The following is a 20,859-nucleotide window of genomic DNA, read 5'->3' as shown; positions in this document are numbered from 1 at the left end:
ACCTGGAGACGCACTCTAGCAGATCTTAGCGCTCATGTGCTTGAGTAGACTTGGAGCACTGCCCAGGTCACAACAACAGGCATGGTAATTAGATACAGGCTAATAAGGATAATGGATATATGAAGGTCGTGTGCTGAGGAGATTCCATTCAACTGAAACCAGATTTTCTTATAGGCCTACCTGATTGGGAAAGCAGAGCTAGGGCATTTGTTTATGCTGTATGTCGTTTGCCTACTCAGTTTGATGAATGGCTACACCTGCTTCAATTAATAGCACTTGATGAATACAAGTGATACTACAAATGTGCATTATACGCATTAGTAAAAAACTGCTAACTCCAGCTCAAACTCAGGGAGTCCATACTCTCCTATTAGCTTTATCTCTAGTGCAGTAGTCAGGAGCTGAATATTAAAAATAGCTATTTGCCAAAAACTAGCTGCAAGTGCCTACCATAACAACAATCAGATATCTTCTAAACCAATCCTAACTGAAAGGGAAGTATATTTTGGGCTTGAACATCTTGGATAATTGCGGTTTAGATGCAGTTTAAACACTTAGCGTATGTTTATAGCCGAACGAATAGGCTTTCAAAGTATGTATGTGATATGTGCCTTCAACCATGTGGGAACAAAAGCGCTTGAAACACCTCTCACACAATTGCTCTTCAAACCAGGCATCTATTGTTGTTGCGATCAGACTTTCCTAAAATTACAGTTTTTTGTTGTTATGTTTCTCTGGTTTCTTTGGGCCAATATGTTGTGTACCTTGTTGACCAGCTAATTAGCACAATTTTACAATATTACACATATGCAGAGGGGTTTATACACACATATAGGGCTGAGAATCGATTCCAAAAAGAATCTGAAACGATTCCAAAAATTTCGGAATCGACCAGCCCTACGATTAAAAAGATTGGGGTGCGCGTATACTATGCTGATGATGGAGTCATGTTAACTGTACACATAACCTTGCATACAAGTAAAAAAACAGACTAAATTTAGGCTTTAATGGTCACTAGCATCACACAATTAGCGCTCCTCAGGCAAAATACAAACATTTACAGTTGATTCTGAAAGAATGTGATTAAGAAGTTAACAAGGCAATACTGAAGCACAAATACTAAAAGGAACATATACTGGGTGAAATTATTCTGTTTTAATTACTTGAAGCTATTTTAACGATATTTTACAGAATTAAATAATTGAATAAAATACAAGTATATTTATAAACAATCACTTGGATGAGCTTGTACCAGTGCATTCTGGTATTGCCTTATCCTGCTTTAGAAAATAAATATTTTCTTAAAAAGGCAACATGATTTTACAACATATTGCAACAATATGCCTAAAAATGATGGCTGGGTAAAGAGCTCAATAATGTAGAACAGATTGAATGAGTTATTTTACTTTCCCCTCAAAGGGATTTCAAACGACAAGTGCAAATACATAAACTTCTATCAAATAACCCTCACCTGAAGGAATATCATTGGATTACTGTAAAAGCATTTTTCCTTAAGTTGTATGCCATATTGGTCACAATCTTTAGCTACAACATGCAAAGCTTATTCTAAATCTAAAATATTGATTATCCTAGAAGACCTGTTCCTTCAATCCACCAGCTGTATCAGAGTGGCAAATGGCCTGCAGACTTTCCTAACTTCATATACCCATTTACCATTGATAAAGCAAGTGCCAATGCATTCTACAATTTTTTTTACTGAAGAATGTTTTGGACTTTCAACACACCCGGTGAATACTTGACCGGGTTAAAGTCTTTTACAAACCACGGCATGTGGGGTTCTGAATATTACAGCAGAGCTTATGATCTCCACACGGTATGACATTCACAGTAAGGCTCTTCACATACAGTTGATGCCGCCGCTAATGTTATGACAATAAATCTCCAGACCCAGCGGTGTGTGTACAGCCTCAACAGAGGCTGTGTTTGGACTTCAAACATCCCATCTTGTTTTCCGCCGCAGTGGCCGACTGTTCATTTGGATCTGGCTTTTGTTTTTAAAGCGGCATATGTGCGCTCACTGCGCTGCACGTCTTCCGCTCGTCTCCAACAGCAAAACTTTGTCTCCAAGCTGTGTCCTTGCTTACGGTAACTCAACCCTAGCAGGCAGCTTTTTGTGCTGTGGCTGTCTGAATGAGCTTTTGGGGGAACAGACTGACTGCTTCATTAGCCTTTTTCAGGGTCACCTACAAAATCCGTCACACAAATATATATATATTTTTTTATAAGTTTCTGAAATGCCATTACACAACTATTATTGCATGCAATTGACTTTTCTGACGGTTTCTGGCTACCCACTCACTGAGCTTATTATGTGGTTTCAGACAGTAACCACAGACACGATTGAGCCTGTGAGTAGAGGAGGGGTTCGCTCATGTGAGTAATGCTTGAGTCATTTAAACACCTGTGTATATTGCACATGGATTAAAGGGTTAGAAAAATCCCCCATCATAAGTCACAATAAACTCCTAGAGTTTATCTAGAAGCAGCTTTTTGATGCTAAAATATAATTAATACAATGCAATACAATAATACAGTTAGTTCACATTTGATTGGGCATTCCAAGAGTGCTAATATTTAGTTTGGAAATTTGGTTTGTATGTTCCAAAGAGATTGTCAAGAGATTTTCAGTGTGTACATGTGTGTGCATCTGATCAAAGTCCCATTAAGATAAGTCATTTCACTCGGCGGCCATTTCTGTAACGCCTTTCGGGCATTCAAGTGCACCTCCTATCTCTTTGGACGGGTAACATCAAATTCTCCAAAACTGTTCGCCAATCTTATAATTAAAATCATAAATTACCAATGAAATTAGACAACAACTGCCTCTTTTGTTTCTTAACGCTTGAATCATGTAACGCAGAACACTGCCTGTTTCTACAACAACTGGAGCTTCTAACGGCAGCTGTATTGATGCGATGACTTTACTAATCAACGATTGGCTCTTTCATGTAGATACCGAGGCTTATTCACCATATTAAGCGTTGAAACTGAAAATGTGTCTTAAAGGGTTAGTTCACCCAAAAATTAAAAATATAAAACTAAAAATAAAACTAAAAACGTTGTTACAAAGTCCATCTCACTGCAGTGGCTCTACAGTAATTTTACGAAGCGACGAGAATAATTTTTGTGCGCAAAAAAATTCAAAATAACGACTTTATCCACCAAGTTATTGTCTTCCACGTATGCCTCTGATGTGAACTCACAAAGCATCCACGACGCATGCGCAAGAATATGACGCAGATCCGCCATTCGGACACATGACCCAGAAGCGAGCAACTTTGTTTACAAGCAGAGGAAGGGAAGACACGCCGTATCTAAGCTGTTGAATTCTACACTGGGTCATGTATCCAAACGGTGGATCTGCATCATATTCTCGCGCATGTTTCGTGAGTTCACATCCGAGGCATACGTGGAAGACAATAACTTGGTGGATTAAGTCGTTATTTAGATTTTTTTTTTTGTGCACAAAAACTATTCATCGCTTCGTAAAATTACTGTAGAGCCACTGCAGTTAGGTGGACTTTGTAACAACGTTTTTAGTGCCTTTTATGGGTCTTTTGAGTGTAAATGTACTGAATGGAGGCCTATCTAAAGTCTTTCTCAGCCATCAGCTTTTAACAAAAATATCTTCATTTGTGTTCCGAAGATGAACAAAGTTCTTACGGGTGCCGAACAACAAGTAATTAATGATATATTTTTCATTTTTGGGTGAACTAACCCTTTAAGTGTAATGCAGTAAATCAATATTAATGACATTTGGAGCTCTTGGTATTCTTACGTGGGTAATATTGATTATTTATAATCAATCTGCCAAATTTGAGTAGCCAATTATTTTGTTAGAAACAATCAAGCGTCAACCACCCCATGTTTCTCTTGAAGCCAATAGGGAAGTGACTTGAACTGTAATTCCTCGACTGGTCGCTAGGCACAGGCTCCAGTAGGGAGCAGAATCTCATTGAGCCCCATGTTAAAATACCCAGCTTTACACCAGAAAGAATTTACAGACTGGTACAAATTGTGGTTTTGGTCTATTCAGCAAATTTTGCCCTTCATCCCAACTGTGAGGGGGTGAATTTTTTTATAACTTATTCATTTACATTATATAAAGCCTTAAAGTTCTGCATAATTAAGGGCGTGGCCACTTTGAGTGACAGGTGGATTGTCATTTGTCTGCTGTCTGTTAGTCATCATGTCACCTCAGCTCCGCCCATGTCCCACCTCTTTGCCCATTGTCTGTTATCCGGCCATCTCTACCCTACTTTACGCTTCAAAACTGCTCTTCACAATCCTATGGGTGACGTCACGGACACTACGTCCATAATTTTTACAGTCTACGGTTACAGTTAATTATAATGTATGTACAACTTCTTTATTATTTAGCATAGTGTACTATGTAGCAAAGAGTGTAAAAACCTTCAGAAACCTTGTTTTGTTTGATTTAGTGGAGGTTTTCATTCAGGCCTTGCTCTTCTAAATCATCCTCTACACACCAGTAGGGACAAAAGTCCTCACCCGGTGACATCACCAGACAATTGATACTGTGAGTGACACCTGATGCCAGCTCAAGCCAAGATTTCATTATTGGCAAAAACCCTCCAGCAGCCCTCAGGCTCCAACCAGATACGGGACAGATGCTCCACTTCTGTCAGCGTCTCTCATTCTCTCTCTTCCTCCTTCACTCTCTCATTCTTTCTGGGCAGCCTGCAGCTCGCTGTCTGCGATGGACTATGATTGTCATGCATAAATAATTAGAAGTGCTTGTTTCTTGGGCTGAAGTGAGAACACTGACGTGTCATGATTGAGAGTTGATCTCTTTCACCTTGCTGAAGACACAGTGGCAGATTATTCAATAAAAGGCTCTTGGTAAGCGATATCATGCGAAGAGACAGAATAAACAAATAATGAAGTAAATGCTGTGACTTCACGACTGTAACAGCCTGTGCTTCTTTAGGACCTGTCTTGCAAATGGACCACATGGGGATGTTTTGTGAGAAAAACACATCCTGCTGAACAAACTTTTGCAAAGTTTCCTTTGAATAACCAAGTGCTTCCCTTTACAAACAAAATAACACCACAGAAATGCTGAAGGATGCTTCATATCAGCACATTAAGAATGCATAGCTCAAGTATATAAGTTTATATATGTATGTGGCAAGCAGGGTGGGTGGAGAAACGTGGGAATGGAATGAGGCCAGTGGCATGAGTACAAAGGAGAATCCCCTGCATGCCACACACCGGTCTACGGAATGATTAAAGGAGGAGTGATGACAGTGGGTGCGTTTACATGCACACCAGTAAGCTGATAACTCACAAATATCAGCTTATTGAAATAATCAGTTTTCCCTGTTTACATGCAAACCAGTAAACTGATAATGCCGCATGCATTTACATGACTTTATTAATAAACCGGGTTATTTCCTTGTAGTAACGTCAAACATAATAATGTCAGTATCTGATACGGAGTATTCCAAATGTGATGGTAAATAAAGCGTGCATGCAGTTATATGCAGCATTTTGACGGAAGCTCTTCTACTTCTGCTGCATGAGAAGAGAACACATCTTTGTAATTTTCTGGGTCTTAAAAGAGTCTGCTTTTGTGATACATGTCCTTATTTCATGCAAAACGCTAGCTCACTCTGTCTGGATGCGTTTTGTCACCTATCACACATGCGCACTTCAATAAGCCGACAAAAAGCGGGTTAATGCATCTACATGCAGCACGAAATCGGGGTAAGAGGCAAAAAACTACCTGTCCCAACCGGTTTATGCTTACGCCGTTTATGATCTTACTCTGATAAAAGAAAACGGGTTACCGCGTTTACATGACTATGTTCATTGTCGGTTTATTAGGCATAATCAGTTTAAGAATGGGCATGTAAACGCACCCAGTGAGAGGACGAGGCCTGGATTTTATGTTGTTGTTGTTTTGTTGATATGCGGCAGTCATATACGTATAACATTACATTATATTTTTATATCACCATTTTTTAAATTATTATTAAAGGGGTCCATTAACACAAAATTAAAATTATCCCATAATTTACTCAACCTCAATCCATCAAGGTGTATATGACATTCTTCTTTCAGGAAACACATTCATAGTTATATTAAAAATATATCTTCCAAGTTTTATAATAGGAGTGAATCGAACCTTAGATTTTGAAGCCCAGAAAAACGCTTCCATCTATGATAAAAGTAATCCATACAGCTCCAGGGGGTTAATAAAGGGCTTCTGAAGCATGTTTTCATAAGAAAAATATCTGTATTAATAGCTGTATAAAGGCTGGGCGGATACAGGTGCACTATGTAGTATTTTGGCAGTAAAATATCCAAAAAAAACATATATTATATGTTTATATTTAACATATAATATATTTAACATTAATATATGTTTAAACATATATTATGTGTTATATATTTTCTATACTGGTTTTGAGGCTCTCTCCTGAATGCTGGGTTTTGATGGGCGTGCCGCACTGGAGACTTGGAAGTAAACGCCCACGGCTAGGATTGGATAAGATTTGCATATTTAATGAGCTTCAGCTCCGCTGTCATATCTATGCCCCTGTCAGTTCACATGAAGGAGAGATTATTTTGAAAGTGGCAACTGAAAAGATTCTCTCAAACCACAGGGCTCGTAAACGTCTTTATCATGCAAACACAATGATTTATTTCTCATCCATCCACGATTCATTGGAACATTATTTCTGTAGTACATGGCCCGAATTATTGGTCGATAGAAGCGTGAACCGCACGCACGCACACAAACACATGCAACCAGATCAAGAAAAAATTTCTGCCGACGGGCGTACTTTTTGGTAGCCCGTCTGGAAAACACACAGCCCCCGGTCTACTATTACTACATATAAAAAAGATGTTTTACTTAAGTTTGTTGCACCATTCCTGTCGGATCCAATATAGAAGGCACTACATTGTGTCTGCAAATAAAGCACTTGAGACTTGTTTACAAACGATTCTGCAGTGAAATTAAGCGATTGTGAACACACGTACAGTCTTCCCCACGTGAGCTGGAACTTCATTAAAAATAAATGAAGTGTCACACATTCCTAATATTATGATCCAAAGGAAGCTTATGCAGCGACTGTTCTTCTACAGTATCTTGCTATCTTCTTCCAAATTGCTATTGCTGCTGGCTAGTGAGCCGAACAGCTCCATGAGTCGGTGGGTGGGGCTACTGAATTACACGTTCTCTAGAGGTGCGTTTTGTCACGTGATGACGTAAGGAAGCACAAGATCGTTTTCTGGGCCTAGTGTCTATAAAAGCTTTTCTTTGACTAAAAAGGAAGTTTTCAGCTCTGAAACTTACAGGATAATCTTATATTACCATGACCTTTTATATATCAAAAGCTCAAGGGAAAGATGATTTCTCAATTCATCACCCCTTTAAACAAGGAGCCGGGACGTCTGAGGGAGTCGTCTGTCAATTGTGCCATATCTGCATTACCCTCGGTTTCCGCTTTTATTCTGCAGAAACTCTTTATCAGCCGCTGAGCGAACGCACAGTTATGTCATTACATAATTTTAAATACACTTAAATGTATCTAATATGATAAAGATAGCGAAGTTACCTCATACTCATGACCGGAAAAGCAAAAATGGAGCTGGCGACTGTGTCTCTTCATAATAAAAGTCCCGCTCCTCGCGAGCTGTGTGTTTGTGTAACAATCGCTCCAGTGGCCTTGCTCAGCTCCTCAACACTCGGTCTGGCTCTGCTTCATAATACGGTTAAGTTAATAATCACATTCATTAACATTATTTCTGCATCTCGACTCTTTTCCACCGGCTGTGAAATGAAAATCTCATATCCCAAGATTCTGCGCTCAAACTTGCCGTCAACAAGCTACGCCTTTGTTTTCAATAGGCACCTTCTTTCATTAGGAAAATATATCCCATCTTTAATAGTCAAACATATTTACAGTACAAATCTTGTCAGGGAACGATGAGAGCAAAAACAAAGTAAAAAAAATCATGAATCATAAATCAGGGTAAAAAGTTTAATTCATTTTATGATTTAGTTTTAAGTTCATATCATCCACTATTATGAACTATAAACATTGGTTTCCGTAATGGCCACAAGCAAGTTGAGTTCCAGCGTCTGACCCATCGCAGAAGGCCTTTGTTAACCTCTTGAAGCCATATGGATTATTTGCATGATGGATGGATGTGCTTTTGGGGCTTTAAAATCTAAGGTTCCATTCATTTCCATTATAAAGCTTTTTTTAATATAACTGACTGTGTTTTGCTCATATACACCTTGATTAAGGGTGAGAAAATTATGGGATTTTGAAAACGTTTAGAATTTGGATTTGTATTTAGAAAAACATTTGTGATAAAGTGTCTTTGCTCAACCATAATGTTTGACTGTAAAGAGCAGAAAGTGTTAACCTATTAACTTTCCCATAAAATAGCTTTAAAAATAGACAAATGTATATACTGTATTTTTTTTTAATTGCCACATTAACACTTTTTGTCATCATGTGATCATTGTAGCACCAGCTGAGACAATGAAAATAGCAGTTAATTTCAAGAGGACTCAAGATCCCAGCAGTGAATTCCACACTCCAGCAGTGATTTTAACACACTGTCACTGTTCTCTCCAGGTGTGAATTAGACCTATTTCTGCACCTCTGCATGTGACCCAGCAGTTCAAAGCGCTCTGATGATGAGATTTGTCTCTCACATCAACATTGAGGGATTTACTGTCTGGCCTTTCTAAAGCCAGCTAAGAACAGATGTCCTGTTCCTCACTGAAAACAGAACGTGTTAAGAGCAGAGAAATTAATCAAACTCACCATAGGTTACTAGCCTGTGAGCAGGGAGTCTCTGATTTATTACTGCGGAAGAATATGATGTGAAGGATTATGAAATATAGCTTCTCTAATGAATAACCACTTTTAACTGATTTAAAAGGGAGTTGCTATATGGTTGCTATGGTGTATTTTAATTATTTGCTAAGGTGAGGTGTGTTGTTCTAGATTGTTACTGTGTTGTAGCTATGGGGTTCTGGGAATATTTCGGTAGCATGTTGGTTATCGACTGATATTAATTTAAATTCGGCCTATTTTAACATTTAAATTACTCATAAAAGTTCACTTGTTCCATTTAAAATAAATGGTAAAAGTGTTTTAATTTTTATATAGACAAAATATATCTATTTTTTTATTATAATGCTGTGGTATGCTGTTGCACTTGTAGTATTTAAAACAACAGACTTTAGTTGTTTTTATTGTTTTATTTATTTAGAATGTAAAATTTTATATGATAATACTGTGATTCCTAAATACACAAATGCAGCATTTAATATAATTTGTATTGATTTATATTTGCCTAAATATACTTTTAGCACAAATATGCTTTCCTTAGCATTAATTTTGTATGATATGCAAATATGGTATGGATATTAAATAGTCAGGTGTATTTAGATCAGTAAAATGCAAATAAGGAAAAACGGATGAGAGTTGTAAATTAGTTTCGATGATACTCCATCAAATGAGAATTTGGTAATCAAATGAGAGTACCAGATCTTGCCAGAATGAAACGCCACAAAAGCCCCGGTTCCCGCGAACAGGAAACAATAAGGGAGCCACGGCTCTGGGAACCCCATCAGCATGTACGGGTGACAGACAGACATGAAGGGAGCGTCCAGGCACAGCTGTCCCCTGGGGTGTGGGAGACAGCTGTCCCGCCTGAACAGAGCCAGCAGTGTTCCTGGAAAAGTGTCGATCAGCAGAGCTCGCCCCTGCTTTCTCGTCTGGGCCTCCTTGTGCAGTTGAAACAAATTCAGTGTGTGAATGATCTGTGTTGTCATAGGCAGAGACAGGCGGCACAATGGAGAGCTGCTCAACCTCAGTACCGGCAGCCAGTGCAAAGAACAGCCCTTCAGTTCACGCTGATAACTGGAGCCATTCAAATCAAGCATCACTCGGAAACACTCCAAAACACTAATTATATTCCAGGAAGAGCGCAACTCATGGAAGCGGTCTTCTCCGGTGGGTCAGCGTAAAGATAACAGCCTGTCAGCTACATGAAGTTAACGCTGTCTCCTAAGCAGACGAGACTCGTTAAAGTGGAAAGAGATCACTTTTGGCTCGTGTTAATGAGTTTTAGTTCACAGCAATCACAGTTTTGTTTTGTTTATTCACCCTAATGTCATTCTAAACCTAAATAAATGTATTTCTGTGTAACATCAAATGAGTGCACAAATACTATCCCACACCTGTAGATAATAGATAGGTGCGTAGGGCGAAGGATAACCAGATCCAAAAACCTCAACAAACAAACAAAATGAAATCCTGCACACAGTCAATACTTAAAAAAAAAAAGAAAATCACCAAAAAAAAAAAAAAAATCTATATATAAGAGAGTACCAGAGAGTTTTCAGTGGTGTATAAAGATATCACATAATGTCTTTTTTTATGTGACATAATATAATAAAGAACCGTTATGTTTTTATTACCTTAGAACGAGCCATTTCTATCTACATACATGGCTCCCCTTGCAGTGAAGTCACCATTTTCTGCAGTGCATCATGTTTCTACAGTAGCCCTAAATGGATAACCTTTTCTACAGAGCGCTCATCACTCTCTACTCTCGCCGACGGTGTTATGTGTTGAATAAATATACAAATAAAGTTAATGAATTAGGTCTTATTTAATTCTATAAAGTAAACTATAATACTGATCTGCCAACATTGTCGCTATGATAAAAAATAAATAAGCTGATAACATCCCTTTTTTCTCCAGAACGACTGTACAGCCAAATAAAATTGTGCAATATTGCCGTCTTTAACACTGTGAAGCTGCTTTGAAACAATAATCATAGTAAAAGCGCTATATAAATAAAGTTGATTGATTGATTGACGTGTTGGCCTTTTCTAGGTGCTTCGAAAGGGAGGGGTGAGCTTTGGGGGGTTGCAATCCACAACCTCACCACTAGATGCCGCTAAAATTCACACACTGCATCTTTAAGTTGAGATAAGACCTCACCAAACAAAAAAAGTCACTAGATAACCAGTTGACCATCCTCCTGCCCTGCCCTAGTTAGTACATTATCAGGACGCTCCTCTTTAAATTTCACTTTGCTCTTATAGAACCCATTGAGAAACTGAACATCTCTGAAGATGAAAATCAAACGCACTACTAACTACACTCAGTTCTTTACTAAAGAACAAACTCTGTTTTTCAGCTTGATCAATATATCATGTTTCAAAAGTGTCACCTATAGATAAAGTGGAGTACATTCCCTGTATCAGATGTATGCGCAGATGTGCTCCAGAGATTTCCTGACTGTAATCCAATCAGACTGCGGCCGCATCACGAGACAGGCTGAGATGATGAATGACAGCGAGCTGAGGCAGTGAAGTGGCTGAGATCACTTACCCAGACCGGAGGCGTAAATGGCCTTAACTGACTTCTTCATCTTGTAAAGGACACTGCGGTCCACATCCAAGGCCTAAACAAAGATACAGAAAGAAAGAAAGAGAGAGATGTAATATGTGTATCCCAAAGCCTATCGGACAGTAACAGATGCACATTACAGCACCACACGCATTTATCAAATACCCTTAATTATCTTCTTGGGAGTGTATGTTAGTGTGTGTGTACACAGGGGGCAGTCCCTGCTGTCTTCAGTCTGCAGGTGATTCATTATTCAAAAGCAAGCTCCTAAAAATACTCTAAAACAATCCCTGCTCAGCAAGAGCAGCGGAAGCATGCATGCCGGCCTGCACAGCTGAATCTGTAAGGCATCCACAAAAGAAAACTCACCAGAAGCACCGTAGGAAGCAAAACCACACACCCAAACCAATAAAACACTCAAAAAGAGTGTAAAGCAGAAGCAAGAAACTAACATACTTGGTAAACAAGGCTTCACACTTGTAATTTAGAAAGTTTTGGAACTCTACAGGGTTAGCACTGGTTTGTGGTGTTAAACCTACATTGCAGTACCAAACATGCACAGAGTGCAGCAATAGCCTATGAATAAACAGAAGGATTTTTTTTTAAACCCGAGTAAATTATGAGCGATGTGAAATGTTATGCAAGATAACCCAAGATTCTGTTCACCCCGGGTTTGGAATGACCCAGGGTTCACAATTTCAAGTGTGAAAAGCCCTTATTTGTTTCAATATGATGTAACCCGATTTATTTAGGTCTATTTCAGTTCTAATGTAAATGTTGATATACATTATTTGTATTTAGCTAATTCAACATGATCTCATTTTACACCCTTTTGACAGTATTTATATTTGCTCTGAAAGGCCTTAAAAGAGTAAGACCAAAGCATAAAAACTAAAACATGTTTTGATCTTAATAATATTTATTTATTTTTATTTGCCTCAATATAAGGAAGCTTAACTAACAAACTGTTATTTACCTAAAAAAAATTCATTCCTTTAAATTCCTTTACATTGTTTATAGAATTTCATGTATTTATGCTATCAGAGACATTATATTATAATAATAATTATCATACTAATACTATCAGATGTTTAATGCTATCAGAGAGAGAAACTATAATTGTTTTTTTTTTATCATATTGATATATAATCACAAACATGTTTGGTCAAATTGTGCAGCCCTGCAAACAAGCATAGTAAACCTTTTTTGATCCAAAACACATTCGCATTTTAAATTTCCCCCAATAAATTCGAGAAGCGTATAAATCATAAGCAAGAAGCTAACATATTTTAAAGCCTGAGTCAGAGTGTAAAATATTGGACAGTTACAGTACATTCAAATTAAATTCAAAATAGGAATTAGATTTCAAAATTGTGCAGCCCTGGACCACTGTAAAATGTCAGAGCACAACCTAAAATAAAATGTGATCATATGCATCAAGCGTTAAAAAGGGAAATAGCATATAGGATAATAACATAAATAGTTCCTCTATTGAACCAGCTCGGCTCAGATGTGGTCAACTGATCAAGTCACGCATCCTCTTCCTTCACCTCACAGTACCTCTACGCTGCTCATAAAGCCTCAAACCACCAGACAAATCTAATGAAACACCAACCCCAACACCGTCTGTCATTTGGCCTGGCCCGCTCACAAGAGCCTCCCAAAATGTTACAATGTAAATCCTGATTTTATTAAAAATGCTGTGTAATATTTATTTTCCAAGCATATCATAGGGAAGCTTTCCAGATGCTCAGCTGGCTGTGTTTTATGGGTGTTTAATTTCAAAGCGGTAGGTAGAATGACAATGCTTTAGTCGAGAGTGAGCTGGAACGTGAACCACCAAAACCAAGATGCCTGACAAAGCAAAAGGAAAGCCTGCTGAGCAAACACTACAGTTATTAATAAAGCAGATTATTAAGTAAAAATAGAAAGAAAGTCTCCACATTATTTATGGAACTACAACCAATTTAGTAACCACAGGAAAGCATCAGCCAGACCTTTTCTTTATATCCATGTGAAGGATTGATATTTCAGTACAAAAACAATGAATTTTTTTTTTTTTTTTTTTATAAATATCAATAGAGTTATTGAAGTAATGGTCGAGATGTGACCAACACTTGAACTTGGTGGGTAAAAATAGGGAAGCAGTTTCATTTTAGGCATTAAACCTCAGTGTCCGATTGGGACGGAGGAGGAAAAAACTCAAATTTCACTACACAGTGTGTCTTTGTTTCACACACAGAGATCTACTCTACAACAGCCTTTCATTGAAGTGACATGAGAATTGTTGGAGAAGTAGGACTTTATTACAGTATTCATAAGTGGATTACTTGTTAGGTACTAGTTAAGCATCAACCACCTGTCTCTTCATGGATCACAATACTTGACTGCTCTGATATTTTAACAGTCTAACATTAGAATGATGCTAATCTCTAAGAGCTTGATACTCTTATTAGCATACAAATATACAAAGCAGTGGCATAATTATAATTGCATTACGTTGATCAAAAGACAGTAAAGACATCCTAATGTTTCAAAATATTTAAATAAATGCTGCTCTTCAAAGAATCCTGAAAAAAAAAAAAATTCCACAAATGTGAGCACAAAAAGGTGCACTATGTAACATGTTTTTGGTCAAATATCCAGCAAGTGTTATATATTTTGTTCAATTGAGTACTTACAATATCCCAAATCTTTCCAACTATTTGTAAATCGTGAGAAAACTGCTATTTTTAACAAAGAACCGGGATTGGTGAGGGAGTCGCCTGTCAATTGCGTCATATCTGCTTTACCCCCAGCTTTATTTTGCAGAAATGCTTTACTCTTACTGCAGTGTGCATCAAGTGTCATAGCAGCCGAGCGAACGCATGGAGTAACATCATAACAACATTTTAAACACACTTAAATGTATATAAATTTGATCAACAGAGCTGCGTTACCTCATACTCACGACCGGAAAAGCGGAAATGGCGCCGGTGACTGTGGCATAATAAAAGTCCCGCTGTGTTGTGTTGAATTGCTCCAGCGGCCTTGTTTAGCTTCACAACACTCGGTCCTGCTCTGCTTCATACTACAGTAATGTTAATAATCGCATCCATGAACATGATCTCTGCCCGAGTCCTATCCCGAGTCTTTTCCACCAGCTGGGAGGTAAAGACCACATGTCCCAAGATTCTGCGCTCAAACTTGGAGTCATTAAACTACGCCTTTGTTTTGAACAGGCCACGTCTAGCGGATGGAAAAGTTACATCGTGCGCATTTAAGCAACAAATCAGCATGTTAGAATGCTTTCTGAAAGATTGTGTGACAATGAAGACTGGAGTAATAATGCTTAAAGTAAAAAAGTAAAAAATACTTTTCCACACCTCACACATCTAGACTCTTACTGCCTTACAGACTCTGCATTTCCCTTTTATGTGCAGAAAGAGGTGCATTAGAGTGATGTGCCGTAAAATCTGACAGACTGATCAAGTATCGCTTTGCAATCTGAAACCACCATTTATATTCATCTCCACAGGCCCTTTTCTCCTTCACTTAATCTCATTTTACTGGCCTTTATTTTTATCTGTAAGTGAGGCACTCAGCCCTGGACAAACTGAGTCTGAGCACATCCCGGAAGGAGATCTGACACTATATTTCTTCAGCTACACCTTCAAATGAATCTTGAAGGGAATTTACAAAGGCGTAAATCTCTTTCCGCAGCTCATAAAGAGCATAAAAATGGTTAAAGAGGTTCTATGCTTCCCGAATTGCTGCTGTTATGGCAACATGGTGGCATTTTTTCCATCTACATCTTTCTAAATTAATCTTCATTGGTTTTAATTTAAATTGGTGAGGCACTAAATGGGGTCCTTGAAAGAATGCAGAGGGCAGAACTGGGCAGAACACAACTGGCTGAGGGTCTGATGCATAAGGCACACAACATAGGAAACACTTTAGGAGTTTCGTAGTCATTATCTGATTGGTTAAGTTCTACTGGATTTCTGGGATTGCAGTAAATTTTTACAGTTTTTCTCAAATTAATCGTTTATTTCAGGATTGAAGTAAACTTGTACAATGTTCTCAAATTAATTGTTTATTAGATGCACATTGGTCTGTTATCGTAGGGACATCAACTTTACATTTTAACCCCACAAAACATGACACAGAACAAAACAACTGTGATTGGTTGCTTTACATGCCAGTCAGATGGATGGTCCTTGGATGGTACTTGACCAATGAAAGCTGAGATGAAGCCCAGACCTTCTGTCGTCAGTCGGAAAGTCTGGCCAGGCGTGACTAGAACTGAACAGGCTAAGTGTCCATCAAACTTCATCAGTCAATGTTAGCAGAGAAATGAAGGGGGGGCACACCAAATATGACAAACATGTCTACCTCAACATTTTAGTGATACTTTCATTGTGTTGAAACACATTCTGACAGGCTCCTCTGTAAGAGTTTGAGTGTTAAATAAGCATGCAGGGACTGACAAGATGTTGTGTTAGTGTTTGTGACAGTGTGAAATGAATTACACACCTGCCACACGCTCGCTCTCATCTGCAGAAAATACCGCTCTTCAGCTGAAACTGAAAACAGTCCATTGTAAGGGCTGTACATTTCTAAAATTGTTCATTTAAAGGGACCCTATTATGCTTTTTATGTTTTTTTTATGTAATGTTGCTGTTTGAGCATAAAGATCTGCAAGGTTACAAAGCTCGAAGACCACTCCGAAATCCACTTTTCAAGAACCACAACAACTCGTTTTTTTATTACAAGGCGATTTTTTCAAGTCAATATGTCACTCATTTAAATAATTGCCACCCACGGAATACACAAAAAAGGTTTGAGGCCTTGTTGAGCTGCATTCGAGAAGACGAGTGACAAGATGCACTGTTTTGTTCATAGCAATTCCAAAGCTAATTTGTTTGACTTTTTTAAGGCTGACGAAAGTGGTTAAAATTGAGTTTAAACACTGTTCCTGAACATTATAATACCTGTAAATATAAAAGATTTTTAAAAAGTTCTCTATCGAGTCATGGTTCGGAATCCAGAATCGATACGCTGATTCATAACCTTTCGAATCTTTGTTTTGAAATCGGCTCATCACTATATAAGTCGTTTTTTTTTTGTTGTTTTTTTTTTGGGGGGGGGGGGTTGTGCAAAAAAATAATTCTCATCACTTAATAAAATTATTGTTCTATGTAATGACATAGAAAAATAGTAAATTCAAAAAAAACTTTTTTTCTGGGTCCCAGGATGGATGGATGGATGGATGGATGGATGGATGGATGGATGGATGGATGGATGGATGGATGGATGGATGGATGGATGGATGGATGGATGGATGGATGGATGGATGGATGGATGGATGGATGGATGGATGGATGGATGGATGGATGGATGGATGGATGGATGGATGGATGGATGGATGGATGGATGGATGGATGGATGGATGGAAATTAATTATCCAATAACAATACATAAAAAATAATAATAATAGGTAGCATACCACCGTTCAACCCCCCAACCATCCATCTTTAAACAAAACTCCTCAGCCGACAAAGTTTCAATCCCGTCAACTACATTACAAATTGTGTTCTAACATTTAACATTAAGCAAAAAAGCTCAGAGAGTGGTGTTGAAAATTATCCTGTAAAACTGAATAACGATTTTGATTTGGTCCAAGATATCTTGACTAAATTTATAAGTGGACTCCAGGGGGGAAAAAAACACAGCCGAATATGACCTCTGTAATACACTGTGCTTCATGGCATTCTTTTCTCTTCTCTCTGCTTCTAAAAGAGCAAGAGTGTCACAACTTCATCTTTGAATCACTCAGGTGATAATGGGCGACACGGCATCTGCCACAGAAATGAGACATTCATTGTACTAGTGTCCTGGCGTCATTATCCCGTGCTGCCACACATGCACCAACCTTCTAAACAGAGCTAGGAGGCACTCTCCCATCTTTCATTTGCTTTATTTCCGCTAACTAATGTATAACAGACACTCTGAACACTGCCAAAACATTGCAAAAACAAAGATTTGATGACTATCCCAGCACAGTAAAATAGGGACCTTCAAGTCAATATGACGTCAGGCACCATCTGTCCTGCGCTAGTCTGGAAAGCAGCATCTCTGAAGGTGCCAGGCCATCGCTGGGGTGACTGTGTCACTTTATATTCCCCACGCTGGCGGGAGAGCACCAGGTTTCGGAGCTTATCACCCCGTCAGACAGCAGTGACCCTGATTTATGGGACACCAGGGAAGAGTCACACCATGGGCCAAATGGGAGGAACTTTCTCCTGACAGATGCTGCCATGTCTCAAGCTGACAGAACCAAGCCTCAAACCAGTGGAGTATTGGTTCAAATAAGGAAAATAAAGGCCATACTTAAAGTCAACTTTACAACTACTCAAATATTTGATTCTATGCAGCTTTATGTCTAGTTATGGCCAATGACATGATGCTTATTCTTTCATCTGGATATATACTAATGTATTCCAAAAAATATACATTACATATTCAATTCATACATGAAGAGCAACACGCCTTTTCCATGGAAAGATCCTCAAATTTTACAGTAGTTAAATCCCTTCATTTTTTTCGTCAGATTTTTTGTTTTTAATTTCTGCAATAAAATATATAATTATTTTTGAAAGTAAAAAAAGCTGTCCTGTCACCATCATAAAGAAAAACGTTTTTGTTTTGTTTTTTTATCTATACAGTACAGGCCAAAAGTTTGGACACATTACTATTTGTAATGTTTTTGAAAGAAGTTTCTTCTCCTCATCAAGCCTGCATTTATTTGATCAAAAATACAGAAAAAAATAATAATATTGTGATATATTATTACAATTTAAAATAATTGGTTTTATTCAAGTTTAATGAACTTTAAATGATCATTTATTGTGATGCAAAGCTGAATTTTCAGGATCATTCCTCCAGTCTTCAGTGTCACATGATCCTTCAGAAAGCATTCTAATATGATGATTCATTTTCAAAGTTGGAAACAGTTCTGCAGCTTAATATTTTTTCATAACCCGTGATACTTTTTTATAATACTTTGATGAATAAAACGTTTTTAAAAAAAGAGAAAAAAAAGAAGCAAATGTTTTAAAAATAGAAATATTTTGGAAAAAAACAATATAGCTACACTACTGGTCAGTAATTTGGGATCAGTCATTTTTTTCTTTTTTTGTTGTTGAAATAAATCAATAATTTTATTCAGCAAGGATGTGTTAAATTGACAAAAATTGATAGTAAAGGAGATTTATATTATTTGAAAATATGTTTTTATTTTGAATAAATGCAGTTCTTTTGAACCTTTTATTCATCAATTAGGCAGCAGAACTGTTTCCAACACATAATAAATCAAAATATTAGAATGATTTCTGAAGGATCATGTGATAGACTAGCCTAGAAATCTAGATGCACCCTAGCGGCAGCAAATTTAATTTGCCCGCAAGTGTCGTCTAGGAACTCTCAATACCATTCTGAGCTGTGTTCCTCAAAATCTGGACGGCCCAATCACATCATGTATAGAGTCGGCGGGCGGGGCCATAATGACGACGGCCGAGTTGCGTTTGCGTGCTTCTAGTAAACACAGAAACTGGCGAACGGCGGCGGTCTTTTGAATCAGCTTTGACCGCGACTCTGGAAGACTTGGAGTTAAGCTTTTCTCTGAGAAAAGAACGGCACTGAAGTCATTCTTAAAAAGGGAAGATGTGTTCGAGTTTTGCTGACCGGAAACGGTGAATGTTTAATCTATCAACAAGCTCTGTTTCACCTTCGTTGCTCTGGTTGGTTGTAGCGCTATCCTATCGCATGCAGAGGTTGTTTGAAAGACAACCGTTTATCCCGCCCCTCGGATTGAGCCCTGTCTATGAGTTTTCAGACCAAACATCTTGATGTGGGTCTGGCTTGTCAGGCTAGTGATAGACTGGATGTCATGTGACACTGAAGAGTAGAGTAACGATCCTGAAAATTCAGCTTTGCATCACAGATATAAATGATAATTTAAAGTATAATAAATTGAAAACCAAATATTTTAAATTGTAATAATATATCACAATATAAAAAATAAAAAAATCTGTATTTTTGATCAAATAAATGCAGGCTTGATGAGCAAAGGAAACGTCTTTAAAAAACAAAAGCAAAAAACATTACAAATAGTAATGTGTCCAAATTTTTAGCCTGTACTATATTAATGTAAAAAAAAAATGTATTCATTGTTATTAATGAAAGAAATATTCTGTATTCATTAGGCTACTATAATTATATATTTTTTTATAAAATGTTATAATTTTAATCATTTGTATTAATACAAATAAAACCTCCACAAATTTAAGCAATAATAATAATAAAATGTATTTTTAAGAAAAAAAAGGGGGAAAAAACACCTTACTCCTATTGATATTAATCAATGTTGTGGCACAATCAAAATGCAGAAACAAGATGACGCATTCAGAATGAATGAATGCTAAAAATATATACTTAAAAAGTTTCGATTGTGTGCTAGGTTGTGGCTCGCTCAATTTGCTTTCACTGTTTAATTAAGCTTACAACACAAAACAGGGATGGAAGAATGATTATTATTTATATAAAAACTGATGATTTTATTGTATTCTTAGAAATCATTATGTCTTCCTGTTCAGCTGGAAATCATTCTTTAAAAACCTCAGCCATATTCACCAAAATCACATGTGTGGAAGCCCTGCTTACCACCACTCAAAAAACAGCCCAACCACAACCGGTCATCAGCCCAAAACGGCTGTCCAGAGCAAGGCCCTAATCTGCCGTCTGGCCTTGGTTAAGCCACACTTGGCCCAAAGCAAAGATTAAACACACTAACCCTGTATTACACAAGGTTTTTTAAACCTTAATGCCTTTGCAGACTTTGTTTAATCTAAAAGCCTCCACATTGACACTGCACAGAATTGGCTACTTGTATTGCTGAATTAATTTGACCCCGTCTATCACACACACCAAAAATAGATATTTACATTTTGAAAGAAGTCTCTTATGCTCACCAAGGCTGCATTTTTTTATTATTATTAAAAATATACAGTAAAAATGGTAATATTGTGTATTACATACATGGATTTGGAGTTCATGAAACATTCTTATTATTATCAATGATGAAAACAGTTGTGCTGCTGAGCAAAATGACTCCAGGTCCACTGCACATAGTGGGATTAGCCATGACCTGGTCTGCATTGTTCTCAGATTTGCAACTATTTGATGACGACATGTCTAGCGTAGGTTAACACACTCCCCCTCCATTCCCACTGGCCCAAACTGACAAAGCAAAACAATTGTGGCGACTAGCATATTTTTGATGCATCACAATCTATTTTTTACTTCCTCTCACCGCATGCCTTCTAGTCTCAACCCAGATGCCAGTGCCGCCCACTTTGAAGTACAAAGCAGGAATCATGGG

At 37.8% G+C, this 20,859-nt stretch overlaps 1 protein-coding gene across 4 annotated transcripts in view; it reads right to left on the bottom strand.

Moving 5' to 3' along the window:
* Nucleotides 1-20,859, bottom strand: part of asap2a (ArfGAP with SH3 domain, ankyrin repeat and PH domain 2a) — a 74,846-nt gene that overhangs the window by 35,463 nt on the left and 18,524 nt on the right. For all 4 annotated transcript variants that reach the window (XM_067455354.1, XM_067455356.1, XM_067455355.1 and 1 more), the window contains exon 2: nucleotides 11,421-11,493. In XM_067455354.1, the coding sequence (XP_067311455.1) occupies nucleotides 11,421-11,493 (73 nt within the window). The remainder of the gene's footprint in view (nucleotides 1-11,420; nucleotides 11,494-20,859) is intronic.

The sequence above is a fragment of the Pseudorasbora parva genome, chromosome 10 (assembly GCF_024679245.1).
Source record: "Pseudorasbora parva isolate DD20220531a chromosome 10, ASM2467924v1, whole genome shotgun sequence".
NCBI lineage: Eukaryota > Metazoa > Chordata > Actinopteri > Cypriniformes > Gobionidae > Pseudorasbora > Pseudorasbora parva.
This window is presented reverse-complemented; position numbering and strand designations above follow the sequence as displayed.